The sequence below is a fragment of the Cucurbita pepo genome, chromosome LG06, assembly GCF_002806865.2.
Source record: "Cucurbita pepo subsp. pepo cultivar mu-cu-16 chromosome LG06, ASM280686v2, whole genome shotgun sequence".
Classification (NCBI taxonomy): Eukaryota; Viridiplantae; Streptophyta; class Magnoliopsida; order Cucurbitales; family Cucurbitaceae; genus Cucurbita; species Cucurbita pepo.
Window position 1 is genome coordinate 3,362,067 of NC_036643.1, and position 13,430 is coordinate 3,375,496.

A 13,430-nucleotide genomic window follows, 5' to 3' on the forward strand; every position below is an offset into this window, starting at 1 on the left:
CACTTTCTAATTTAAAGTTAAACAGAGTTAAATTATACGAGGATCATTTATGAGTGTTTCATTTTTATTTTTGAACTTTAGTAAAAAATGTGATTTCAATGTTCGTTTCATTATTCAATCTTTTTCTTTGTTGTTCTCTTAACTTTAATAAATCGACCAAACACTTACACCAGCATATATGGAATTACTGTAGAGCTACACTCACCTTAACCGATATCCTCCAAATAATGTTAGGTACGTCCAAAATAAGTTTGGCAGAAATGTAAAAACGTGTAAAAGAATTCAAGAACAAAAACCAAGAATTGCAGAGGTAGCCTTTTCTTTTATATCATTAAGAGGATGCATGAATTTATACCCAACAAAATTTCTGATACCTATAAAACAAATAATCAAAACTAGCAAAGTTGTGGACGCATAAAAGCTAGAGCTACGTTGTAGTTATGTGGGCATAGAATCTACTGTCCTCATGTCCTGTTACACAACTGCTCTCGCTTTGCATTCTCTATATTCCTCTAAGGATCTCAATTCAACAATTCGTTTGGGCCAAGGATGATGCTACTACATATCTAGAATTTAGGAACCAGGAAATCAAAACTTGAACTAATTATCTATTATTATTCTACTATAACTCATCGTGTTTGTTCGATTCTGGTTCGGATTCGGGCTCGGACTGGGCGTTTTCACTTGTTGGAATCTCTGAGTCCTTGGCCGATTGGTCACCTTGGGATGAACTCTCATCGGTTGCTGAATTGGAGCTTTTCGTGTCTTCTTTACTGCTCTCTGATTCGTTCACAGGTTTCTCAATCTTAGGCTTTGGTTTGGGAATCTTGTCGATGCTGGCAACCTGTACATATATATAGATATTAGTTATACAGCAACAGCATTGGAGGATGGCACAATGTAAGTCCCCTGTCACACTATCTATATATTGGATCAATGGTATGGGTTTGTTTTTGAGATTCAAATTTAGAGCAGAGAAATACCTTTTCTTGTATGTCAAAAGTCTTCGAGTATACATCTTCGGATGTAAATACTGGTGGGCTAGATGCCGAAGTCCTACACAGAAGAGGGATCCATTTAGTCCATTTTTGCTATATTGTAATAGTACAGGTCAGTAAAAGAAGAAACGGATAAATGCCAAACTAGTATTGAGTTTGATAATGTTTCAAAGATACTTCATCATACTAAATGAACTAATCTTGCCAGTTCGATAATCACAAAAAAGATGATATAAACAATCCCATTCATAGCATACAAAATTGAGAACTTCAGGAAAATATTAGGCATAAAATCAAAACACGACTGATAGGAAATTTATTAGGGTATACTGTTCAAAGCACCTTCAAGCGTAGACAAGATAAATATGGAAGCATCAATTTTTCAAGGTCATGAAGTCCAAAAAATAGTCAAAGAATCTGGAAGCGAAGTCAATTCCTCATTTTAACACATGCGATTACGATTCTTGATACCGACAAATATTAGTTTACCAGATTAAAAGAATTAATTTGGAAGAAAAAATCGCTCAATTCATGCTATAATCACAACAAATCGCTCAATACGGTGGAACTGACAGAAATGAATATGCCAGCGGTACTAATGATGAACATATATCAGGTTTGCAAGAGAGTACATGCACAGACGAAATGACTTAGGACTGAAACAAGGGAGATGCTAGAAACTAGACAATGAGAATTAAGAGATAACTTACTTTTTCTGTTCAGCTTCCTTCTCATCCAACCAGATCTTGAGCTTGTCACAATCACTTTTTACCTAGACAAGCCACAAAAGATTTCCCAAAACACCATGCATCAAAAGGGGAGCAATTCAAGATCCATAACTCATTAAATACCAAAATACAAAAGAAAACAACACAATGCAAAATCTTACCTCATGTATTCTTTCCTCTGGAAGCCAAGGTTTCTTGGTCTCCCATTTTTGTATAATCTGCAATTGCTCAAAAAGGCCGAAAGGTCAATGTCTTATTAATTTTTTTTTTTAAAAGAACTAATTTTCAAGGACGAAAGTACAAAGCGCACACACACACACACACAAGGACCACCAACTCGGGACAACAAAAATTACATGAAAGAGCCTCAGTTATTGGGAATCAAATTACAAAAAAAGAAAAAAAAGAAAGAAAAAAAAAAAACAAAAGGGGGGGGGGGGGGNAAAAGAAAAAGTTCGTTCCACAAAACAATTAAACCAGCTTGACAAAGTAATCGGCCTTTATCCTGAAAAGAAGAAACTCATCCAACTTCCTACATCATGGCCCATACAATCTCGAGCGTATTACTGAAAGTCTACCAAAAGAAACTCCACAACTAAGAAGCATAAGGGCATTAGCACAAGTGATTCAAATCCTTCAATACACACGTACACAAAAGAAAATAATTGGGAACGAAATGGAAGATTTCTAAATAAAGTCAACCCTCTAACACTCCCTAAGCGTGATCGTCTAAAATCTTTCAGCCACAACAATTCAGAGAAGAAAGAGGAAAAATAAGAAGGGAAAAGAAACGGAACAATTGTGCTACGATTAGAAAGTAAAGACATCCCAGGAGATAATCTCTTTAAGAAGAGATTACACGTCTAATTATAGAACACAGAGAAGCTAACTCTGAACTCACCATCACAAAGGGCACAAGAACACACTATATCAACAAAAGAGGAATTACACATTGGAGAAATAAGAGAAGAAATCAGGATATTCTTAGCAAGGTATAAAAACAATCTGGTCACGACTACTACAACTAGAGAGTAATATCTAAATGCCAAGATCCTTCCAAAAATGAACCCTAATCATCAGAACAGAATCCTTGTAAGGCAGACTTTAGATTGATGGAACCATTCAGTATCTTGGCCAATTAAGGTTTTGCATGCATGAGCATCAAACACAGATAAAAAAAAATTAAATTCAAATAATAAAAAACAGGCATACCGTTTGCAGGCCAAGAAGATATTTGCGAGCTGCTTCAACAGCCTGAGGTCTTGCAGTTAGCTCTTTCAATCTAGATTAAGGAAATAGATCGGTAAAACTTTATTGGCCATAATGTTGACTTTGGTAACATAGCACACTAATATTGGGATGCTAAGCTCAGTACAATTTACAGACATAAGGCACTCCAGTCATTTATAAGTACCTGAAGAATATGGGGTCACCAATGCCTTTTAACATGTCAAGGCGTTCTTGAAATTCTGTAGCAGAAGCATCTTCACCATCCATATATAACCAATCTTGTACCTAAAGATAAAAAAGTAGTGATATAAGCTTCGTGACAAGCATCATCCCAATACCACCAAAAGAAAATCCTAACCTCATCAAGTTTCTCATTAAAAGCTTGACGTTCCTCACTTGTACAAACTTGATCCAACTCATTGGAGGTTTCAAACTGGCATGAATAATAAAACAAATCAATAAAAATAGGCATGAGAAGGATTGCTACAGAAGTTGTAGAAAACTGCAACAAAGAATAAGACAGTGGGATACTGATATTCATAGTGGTAAGGATAGAAGAGGAAACCCAGAGCCACGCTTTCAAAAATGAATTATATGTCATCCTTGCCTAAGAGAATATGTGGATCCAAATCCAATTGTGATAAAATATGGATATTCCAGTACTTTAACCCTTACAAGGTCTAAACAAGGAAGCATATAATGATTATGTATGTATCATCCGAACAATATTCTTGGCAATCACAAATTGATAAGCCTAATTATGGTATTATTCTTTGTATCTGCTAAAACACATTTTATAGCTTACCCTAACCTATTTATTCACAGTTTGTATATTCATATTAGAGAAGTCCAGTTCATAATGTCAACTTATTTAGCTTCAAAGTTTCAAACAGCATGCTTATTAGACATCAGTTTGAAAATGAACATTTAAAAATGAGTCGAGGGGAACTAAACAATCGAAAATAGTATTCATGTTCATGCTCCGACATCTCAATGCATAATGTCGTACAGTTGATCAACTATGTCTATGAGATGGAGAAGGTAAGCAACCTATTACTAGAAAATAAGTTTTCAAGCGGGCAAATAATTTAATACAAAACAGTAAATAACCTAAAATATAACAACATAATAGTTCCTGCTTTGATTTGTTTTTCCTTTTTAATTTTTGTTCTGACACTTCAAGTCCTCTAATTGAAATTAATGGGATAAAAGTTGACTAATATTATTATGCTTCTTATAAATAAGAACTCAAAAAATCTCACAGGAATTTAAGAATGATGAAGAACCCCTAACCTTCTCCTTGGTAGCGTATATATATCCTTCCAAGTTATTTTTAAGCTCGGCAGTTCTTCTTCTCTCTGCATCCTTTTTGTCCAGTGCTTCTAATTTACTTTTGGCTTCAGCAAAAGATTCTTTGGAAAGAGGAATTCCTGGCCCCACAGTCTTCTCAACGATCTTTAAATCATATAACAAAACAGAGAATGAAGATAAAATAAGTCTTAAAAATATATTAATCCATACCGAATTAACTCCTACAAGGAACACGAGGTCTAATTGCTAATCAATTTAATAATTCACAACACAATAGCCACTGAACTAACCTTGAGTGGAACTCTGAAAGTTCGCTTTTTCAGCTTTTTTTCAGTAGCAAGCTCAGGTGTACCTTGTTCCTCTGTACTAGGGTTGGATGTGTTATCAACCCCACCATTTTCAGGGATCAAGGTCTCGTTCTTACCTTCTGAAGTCTTTCCAGAATCCTCCACAGTTGCATTGGAGGAAGCAATTGTTGAATTCTCAACTGAAACATTCTTCTTAGGTACATCTACCCATTCTGATATCTCAATAACAGCATCTGCCCGATCCAAAGACAAAATTCCACTTCTACTGAGAGAGAAGTGTAATGTTGCCTTGATGGGAGATGACAAGTTCCGAGTTGAATACCTAAGGAGTACATTAAAAGAAATTACACGGTGAGATTTGGAACCCAGCATATTATCTGTTAAGCTCAAAGGCTAGTAGCTTGATTAAATAGATCTGCTAGTAGCTCAGGTAATTGGCAGTCCTTACTTCTCACTAGTATCCGTCAAACCAGAAACAGCATATTGAGCAAATATGGGAACGCTGACACCAGGTGGAAGAAGATCGTTCTCATATGCAAGTGAAACTTCAAAATCCTTATTGTGGACGACTGATCTATACATCTATGATGCATGCAAGTCCAAAAATTCGTACAGTAAGAAAAATAGTTGAGAACTTTACTGAAGATTCATGTTTTAATAGGTCAATATCATTTATTTACCTTACTGGGGAGTTTCTTCATGCGTGGTACAAGCACTTGCCTAGTGTTCTCATCCTTTACGAGATCAGGGCCATCCAACTCAACAACCAATCCATAGGGAGAACCATCCACCATTCCAAGCTTACGGTTCAATTTGATTCCATCACTTAAATTGGCAGCATGGAGAGCTGCACCAAGTACTATAGCTTCATCAGCATCCAGATGTTTGTCCAGTTCATTCCTTCCAAGGAACTCCTGGAGTTTTGCCTGTCAGAAGGGGAAGAAAAAAGAATTGTTCTTAACAGAAAAGTTCTCAAGACTCAATTGAAGAAATTAAAGAGTGAACAGACTGAAATCAAACTATTTATTTCAGACTAATTATGAAAAAGGAAAATGCTTATTATTAACAGAGGATAATGACCATAAACTGATAGCTGTGCGTCACACCATACCTGTCAAATAACAATTTGACAATAAAAGGAGAAATGATAAACAGTTATTATATTTTTCAATTAATAATAATTTATTCAAAATTTACTTAGAAGGAAAAAAAAAAAAAAAAAACATTTGAAAGGATACATGTGTCTAATCACTGTTCCTGGCATGTAGGTGCATGTCAGAAGGGAGCATAGCTCTAAATTCATCCCAAGTGAAATTGCGTCAATCATAAAGCTTTAGCTATTATTCAGATAATACAATTGTATTAACTGAGGTGATTTTATTTACTCTTCATAGGCTTCTTTGTATTTGTATTGTCCTTTTCCATGAAGTTTGTTTCTAGTTTTTTTTATAAGAAAAATAAATAAATATATCTACCTAGGAACTACAAAAATTCCATTGAGATAAACTGATCGAAGTGCTATTCCCTTCAGAAATTACAATGACAAAAGCAGCAGCATGTGAAGGGTGAGAAATCCATCATATTGGAAGGTTGCAAGATGATAATGAAAAGTAAACACAGGAACAAAAGCTACAATTACAAAGAAAAATAACGTTTGAAATAAAGAGGAAGACAGTTGACTTCCAACCTGTAATTTTGGAACCCGTGTAGCACCTCCAATCAATTCCACAGCATATATATCATCCATTTTTAAACCTGAATGCTTTAACAGTTCTTTCACGGGTAAAAGAGATTTCTCCCACAAATCCCCACACAACTCTTCGAACTTTTCCCGTGTTATGGTGCTCCTGAAATAGAAACAGGTTACCAAGATCAGAATAAAGCAACAGTATTCATGATTCATAGGGCCAAGGCATCATAAGCTCATAATTCCACTAATGAGTAGCAAGATGGGGATGCACACACACAGGAAATGCATATTTGGTAAATAAGAAATAAAAACGGCTATCACGTAAAAGCTACATAAAGAGTAGAAATTGTTGCTCATGAGTTTACGCAATGTTTTCAGCAGTCTAGACACCTTTTCTCTATAGTTCTAAGATATTCAACCATACCATGAAGCTATTTTTGTTGAATACTATGGCAAATACAGCACTTAAGTTACCAAATATATGTACATACATTTGAAAAAAGATTCCTTATGAAGAACTCTACTTACCTAAAATCTCGATCATCATAGAGAGATTCAACTGATATTGGAGCGGCTGTATTTGCACTCAAAATTTCTTTAGTTCGTTTAACTTGTTTCTTCAATTTTGCCATAGCCTTGGGATGGTTCCTTACATCCACACCATTCCCAACTTGTTTATTGAACTGATCAGCAAAATATTCAACCAGCCGTAATTCCATATTCTGGCCTCCGAGTTCGGGGTCCCATCTAACATCCTTCACCTATACAGTATGCCAAAGTTGCTAAGATATGGCAAGGCACAGAAGCACTAGTATAAAGAGCGAAAACCACAAAATATTTACCATTGGAAAATAAAGGCTGAACATTGTCAACTTGGAGAATAATAATAACAGTGCCGATAATATAACTTCCATTTTTTAATCACCAAGATTAAACTACAAAGTACCAGTTTTTCTGTAAAGGGTCATCGTTCATGCAAATTAGATCTGGTTAAAAGGCAAAGCTGAAACATAAACAAGCCTCTAAATCGTCCACATTTTGGCTTCAATCTCATTAATCTAACGTTCTCAACAGAGTAGTCTGGCGTTGCATCATTGTCCTTTTATACACAGTCCAGTTTTTAAACCCGATAACCTTGCATGGTGCAATACTGCAATATATTTTTTTTAGCCAGGACAGTTCTTTCATCTACCAAGACTGAACTAAGGCAAGAGTAACAATTAAATATAGATAAAGCTATTAATCCTAGTGTTCTTCTGGACATAATCAGCCAAGGTCGAATTGAGGTTAAACCAAGCCAAACCCTCGGTCGCGAAATTAACTAAACTCTCAAATACAAACTATCAACAAAATTTCAGAATCTCGAATAAAAGCATCTATATTTTCATAGGAAGGTCTCGAGGATCCGTTTTTTATACCAATAATAGCATTCAAACAAAAAAAGAACAATTTGACTGCAGCAAGTGGATAAATCAGAATTAGTTTGAAAAACAACCAATGGCTACTTGAAACTATGTTGAGCATAATTTACCTGAAATTGGTTGACTGACACAGTCTTCCCGTACTCTTTCGCATTGTAAGACGAAAAATAAACAAGGGCCGCATAAGTATTGCTTGAACCCATATCGTAGAAAATAACATGCCTCGACTCATTGGCAAAATTCTTATCAATTCCATATTGAAGCGCTGCACCCGAATGTTCATTGATCAATGAAAGTACATTTATCCCAGCCAGTTGCGCTGCTTGGAGTAGTGCTCTTCTCTCTGCTTGCCCAAAGTACGGTGGCACAGAAATTACAGCATCTTTCACCGGCACTTTCGAATGAAACTCAGCTAAATTCGAAGCATAAGCCAAAATCATTGCCAACAATTCCTCAACCGAGTAAACAATCACATTGTCATCAGTTTTGAAACCAACAGCACCCCTTGAATCTTCCACAATATCAAACGGTAAGTACAATGAGTCTGTCAAACTTTTAACATAGTTATAAGGCTTCCCAACCATATCCCTGATTTGGGAAAACACCTTATTAGGATACCGGGCAATGAGACCGGCCGCTTCTTCGCCGATTAGACGAGTTCCCGATTGAAAAGACACCAAGGCCGGAGATTTACGCTTCGACATTTCATTGATCGCGATCGAAATTGGACTCTGTCCAGGTTTCAAATTCACGACTGCAACTTTAACCGATTCAGACCCCAGATCTATGCTCGAAACAGCAGAATCCGACGGATAGAAAATTAGAGAAAAAACAAAAAACAATAACCCGAACTTCATTAAGATCGACGCCATTCTCTACTCTTCAACTCTGCCCAAACAGCAACAAAACAATAAAAAAAAAACACATCAAACATGCATTTCAATACAATTCAACCACATTATAAAACAAACAGATCGAAAAAGCTTCAAATTAACAACCATTTACACAAAAAAGAGCGCGAAACAAATCAGAAAAAAAAAAACATTAAGAAAATCTACCAAAAAAGCAGAGGATCGGGAGCAGGGCAGCAACAATGGCGATTCAGAAGGAGAAGGAAACCAGCAAAACGTTGATGCCATTGCCCATGACGAAGCTTTGTTTAGTTGACGACGAGAAACGTTGAAGGAAAACCAAAAATCTCTCTCTTTCTACTAATAGTAATACTGAGACGAGGGAGGGAAGTTCGGGAATTTATGGGAAGATCCTACGTGGAAAGCGTGAAGTCATACGGCCAATGAATATTTGCCACGTGGTCAAATGTACACGTGGCGTGTAGCGAATCGTTCAGTGGCGTTGTATTTGAAAATACTGCGAGTTCTGGTCGCAATTTTCGGTCTACAGATAATTCAATTAAAGAAAAAAAAATTAAAAAATTAAAAAATTATTAAATTAACGATATTGTTGTAATTATGAAGTCATTAAATTAAAAAAAAAAAAAAATCTTATTTTGGTATTTCAAAATATCATAATTTAATTTCATCTATATTAGAAGAAAAAATTAAGTTAAATATATATTTTGGTATTTTTCTAATTTAATATCTTATAATTATTTATAATAATATTCTAATATATATATATATATATATATATATATATATATATAGATATTAATTTGGTGGATAAAATTTCTAATTCATTCTTTAAATGATTTTTAAAAATGTAATTTTATATTTTTTAAAATAAATTTTAGGATATTATTAAAAAATTAAAAAATTTAAAATTATTTTTTATGTTTACGGATATTTTTATTAATTTAGTATTATTTATATATACATAAATAAATAAAAAATTAAAAAAGAAAAATCGAAAATTTTGTTACTTCCCACTGCTTCGGACAGAATCGAGGAGTTTCTCTTTCTCCCTCAGCTCCGGCGGTAACCACAGCACCTTCTTCAACTTCACGGTGTATTTTCTTTGAATTGTTCGGAATTACTGCTATATTATAGCTTAGCTCTCAATTCTCCATTGTTTTTGTTTCTGAAAATTTGAAGTTTGCTAAATATTGTTGTTGTAATTTTAATCTGCTGGTGACTGTGTGGCGTAGTGCTTGGATTCTTATTGTTCGAATCGGTGGAATTGCTTTCTGCTTGTTTTGTGTTCTGTTGGTACCGATATCATGTTTGGTTTCTTTTACAAGGGGACGAGCTGGCTAGAGAATCGGCGACTTGATGCTCCAGATGCTTCCGGCGGTTTCTACTTGTTTTTTGGATCCATCTCAAACTGGTAGAAATTTGTTTTTCTTTTTCCTGTGAGTTTGGAATTTTGTCTTGAATTATAGGAATGGTTTCTTTCATTGCTCCGTTGTTGTTCACTAGTTGGAGGCTATCCGACTCCGTAACTGCTTGGGAACTACTGCCATTTGATTTCAATTGATGTCTGAGAGGCGTGTCATTGTAGAACAATTGATTGAGATTATGTCTGACTGATTTCGCTGCATGCTTGTAGGTTTCTTCATTGGCAATGTGGAGTTTATGAGCCGGCACTTGTCTGCACTAAGATCACATACTCCTCGAGTGAAGGTTTAGATACTTAACCAAATCGCGTCTACGAAATTTCTGTGTTCTGCTGCTTTCTTTTTTCTTTTTTCTAGTGATTTTGTTGATGAAATGACATGCCTGGCTATGGATTTGGGGTTCTTTACAAAGACTTTTATATTACCACATCATGATCTTGGTTTGGATTCCAACTTCGAAATCATGAAGTACCCTTTCAAAAATTTTAACACGAATATTCTTAGTTTTGGTAAATGATGGTTCTGTTTCATCTAGCCATGTATAACATTGTGTTATTATCAGTCGTTCACTGCTCGTTGACGTCGGTAAAGTTTTTATTCTTTCGTCAATATTTCGTATCTCTGACTCTGAGGACATCCTTTTAGTGATTTTGTTGATGAAATGACATGCCTGGCTATGGATTTGGGGTCCTTTACCAAGACGTGTTTATATTACCACATCATAATCTTGGTTTGGATTCCTACTTCGAAATCATAAAGTACCCTCTCAAAGAATTTTAAACATGAATATTCTTAGTTTTGGTAAATGATGGTTCTGTTTCATCTAGCCATGTATAACATCGTGTAATTATCAGTCGTTCACTGCTCGTTGACGTCTGTAAAGTTTTTATTCCTTCTTCAATATTTCGTATCTCTGACTCTGAGGACATCCTTTTATGTGAGCCGTGATTTCACTTTATACTTGAAGATAATTTCTATTGATTTGTTGTGTTATTCTATCTCCTGTGAGAGACTCTTCTTCAAGACAAATAAGTTGTAATATTCTTCTGTTGCAGTTTGCGCACAAACTGTTGTCTCAAGAATTTCCAACATCATTAAGGACTTTATCCTATACCAGTCAGGAATATGGAAAAGATCCTATTTCGAAGAGACGCGAAGTGTATCGTCAGAATGTGGATCTTCCAACCATATTACCTAAAAGGAAAAAGAAACCCTATCCTATTCCCCTGAAGCAAATCAAGCAGGCTGCAAAAGCTGACAAAGAGCTTGCACAAAAGGGTATAGAGAAACCGCTTGAACCTGGGAAAAATGGTTTGCTTGTCCCTGATTTGATACCTGTTGCTCATGAAGTACTGGATGCTTGGAAAATTTTGATTAAGGGCCTTTCCCATCTTTTACATGTTATTCCAGTATATGCTTGCAGGTATATCTTTTCTGGTTGAGAAATTTCCGTATAGCATATTTTTGGAGATCTTGTTTAGCTGTGTATTTCTAGTCTTTCAGTGAGTTAATTGTAAAATTCATAGCTATGCTGAATATTAGTTCGTCCTTTGATTCTGTGTAGGGAATGTTCAGAAGTTCATGTAGCCCAATCAGGCCACCGTATTCAAGATTGTCTTGGTCCTACCAATGAAAAGCGTCGAAGCTTCCACTCATGGGTTACCGGTTCTATCAATGATGTCTTAGTCCCTATTGAGTCATACCATCTCTACGATCCTTTTGGTCGGCGCATTAAGCATGAAACACGATTTGAATATGATAGAATTCCAGCTGTTGTAGAGCTCTGCATCCAGGCCGGTGTGGATATACCAGAATACCCGTCACGTAGGAGGACTAAACCCATCCGAATGATCGGAAAGAAGGTAATTGATCGAGGTGGAAATATTGAGGAGCCTAAGCCTTGGCAATCTGCTGATTCTTACCCTCTTATTGATTTCGATACACAAGGGGCTTCTCAACGATTTGCACCTCCTCTACCTGTAGATGTCCCTAGAATTGCTCAAGAAACAATCGAGGCATATGAAACTGTTAGGTCTGGTGTAAGGATGTTGATGAGGAAGTATACAGTGAAGGCTTGTGGGTACTGCTCCGAGGTTCATGTGGGACCATGGGGTCATAATGCTAAGCTATGTGGAGAATTTAAGCACCAATGGAGGGATGGAAAGCATGGTTGGCAGGACGCAACTTTAGACGAAGTACTGCCTCCAAATTATGTTTGGCATGTTCCTGATCCAAAAGGCTCACCATTGATCGGTACATTAAAGAGATTTTATGGTAAGGCTCCTGCCGTGGTTGAAGTGTGCATGCAGGCAGGGGCACAGATCCCCAAGAAATACTTGCCAATGATGAGGCTCGATATAGTCCTTCCTGACAGTGAGGAGGCTCGATCGGTTGCATAATTGTGTTGGCATAAGTCGGGACGGTTTCATTTTCAATTTTCTCAAGGAAGAGAAAATCTTTAAAACGCTGAAATCTGATGAAAAGTACAGCTTAGATGCTACATTAAGAGCAGTTGGATAAGTGAGGATATTAGATGCTACATCTTTGAGTTCGGACATGAATGATTGTAAATTTCAGAGATGAAAACATGAAGCAGAAGGGAAACCTCTTGCTGTTATGCTGTATCTACTGATCATTTTTTGTATAAACTGTTTTTTACCGTGCTCTTTTTCATCTTATCAAAGGTGTTCCTGTTAGGCTTCCATTCAAGTTAAGGATTTCTCTTACCAGACTCATTTTCTCCTACTTTGTTGAGGAATATTGAAAAGTTTATCTTGACAAGTCAATGAGAATGAGAGGAATCCAAGGACTCTGAAGACAAGACGAGAAGACACCCAGATCTTTACTGCATAATTTAGTATCTGTTATATCTGATCACTAACATTTCAACTTTAGTGATTTTCTGTAATATTTTTCGCAAGGTATCTAATTCCCATTTCTCTCCTATTCTTTTCTCATTGATACAAGTTTCTTTCGTTTCGTTTAATATCTTTACATATATGACTCAGGCCCACCGCTAGCAGATATTGTCTTTTTTGATCTTTCCCTTTCGGGCTTCCCCTCAAGGCTTTAAAATGCGTCTCTAGGGAAAGGTTTCCACACCCTTGTAAATAGTGTTTCGTTCTCCTCCCCAACCAATGTGGGATTCTCACAATCCACCCCCCTTCGAGGCCTAGCGTCCTTACTGGCACACCACCTCGTGTCTACCCCCTTCGGGGAACAACCTCCTCATTGGCACATCGCCCGGTGTTTGGCTCTGATACCATTTGTAACGACTCAGGCCCATCGCTAGTAGATATTGTCCTCTTTAGGCTTTCCTTCAAGGTTTTAAAACGAGTCTGCTAGGGAAAGGTTTCCACACCCTTATAAAGAGTGTTTCGTTCTCCTCTCCAACAAACGTGGGATTCTCACAATATATCAGGAATTGCAAGCTGAAGTTGAAATGTTAACA

At 36.3% G+C, this 13,430-nt stretch overlaps 2 protein-coding genes across 4 annotated transcripts; one reads left to right on the top strand and one right to left on the bottom strand.

The window, feature by feature from the left end:
* Window positions 1-291: 291 nt before the first annotated feature.
* LOC111797068 (heat shock 70 kDa protein 17-like) lies at window positions 292-8,890 on the bottom strand. The gene is made up of 15 exons (XM_023679959.1): window positions 8,747-8,890; window positions 7,797-8,575; window positions 6,794-7,026; window positions 6,263-6,422; window positions 5,256-5,501; window positions 5,024-5,157; window positions 4,558-4,897; window positions 4,250-4,411; window positions 3,315-3,389; window positions 3,141-3,241; window positions 2,939-3,008; window positions 1,888-1,944; window positions 1,709-1,770; window positions 984-1,056; window positions 292-844 (listed from the first exon to the last, which is right to left on the bottom strand). Exons 2-15 carry the CDS (start codon window positions 8,556-8,558, stop codon window positions 623-625), a joined length of 2,697 nt encoding a protein of 898 aa, XP_023535727.1. The 5' UTR covers window positions 8,559-8,575; window positions 8,747-8,890; the 3' UTR covers window positions 292-622.
* A 643-nt stretch (window positions 8,891-9,533) lies between these two features.
* On the top strand, window positions 9,534-12,925 carry LOC111797200 (APO protein 1, chloroplastic). Of its 3 annotated transcripts, none has more exons than XM_023680149.1 (5): window positions 9,534-9,620; window positions 9,884-9,969; window positions 10,192-10,265; window positions 11,035-11,402; window positions 11,544-12,925. In XM_023680149.1, exons 2-5 carry the CDS (start codon window positions 9,915-9,917, stop codon window positions 12,376-12,378), a joined length of 1,332 nt encoding a protein of 443 aa, XP_023535917.1. In that variant the 5' UTR covers window positions 9,534-9,620; window positions 9,884-9,914; the 3' UTR covers window positions 12,379-12,925. The 3 variants fall into 3 exon arrangements, with proteins under 3 accessions (XP_023535917.1, XP_023535918.1, XP_023535916.1); XM_023680150.1 differs by having other exon boundaries at window positions 9,554-9,649; XM_023680148.1 differs by having other exon boundaries at window positions 9,554-9,969.
* Window positions 12,926-13,430: the final 505 nt, after the last annotated feature.

Coding starts and splice junctions, on each gene's coding strand:
- LOC111797200 (XM_023680149.1), top strand. CDS start 9,915: ATGCTCCAGATGCTTCCGGCGGTTTCTACTTGTTTTTTGGATCCATCT. Junction 9,970..10,191: donor TTTGGATCCATCTCAAACTG/GTAGAAATTTGT, acceptor GCATGCTTGTAG/GTTTCTTCATTGGCAATGTG. Junction 11,403..11,543: donor ATTCCAGTATATGCTTGCAG/GTATATCTTTTC, acceptor GATTCTGTGTAG/GGAATGTTCAGAAGTTCATG.
- LOC111797068 (XM_023679959.1), bottom strand. CDS start 8,558: ATGGCGTCGATCTTAATGAAGTTCGGGTTATTGTTTTTTGTTTTTTCT. Junction 4,898..5,023: donor TTGACGGATACTAGTGAGAA/GTAAGGACTGCC, acceptor TGTACTCCTTAG/GTATTCAACTCGGAACTTGT. Junction 1,771..1,887: donor CAGAGGAAAGAATACATGAG/GTAAGATTTTGC, acceptor TGGCTTGTCTAG/GTAAAAAGTGATTGTGACAA.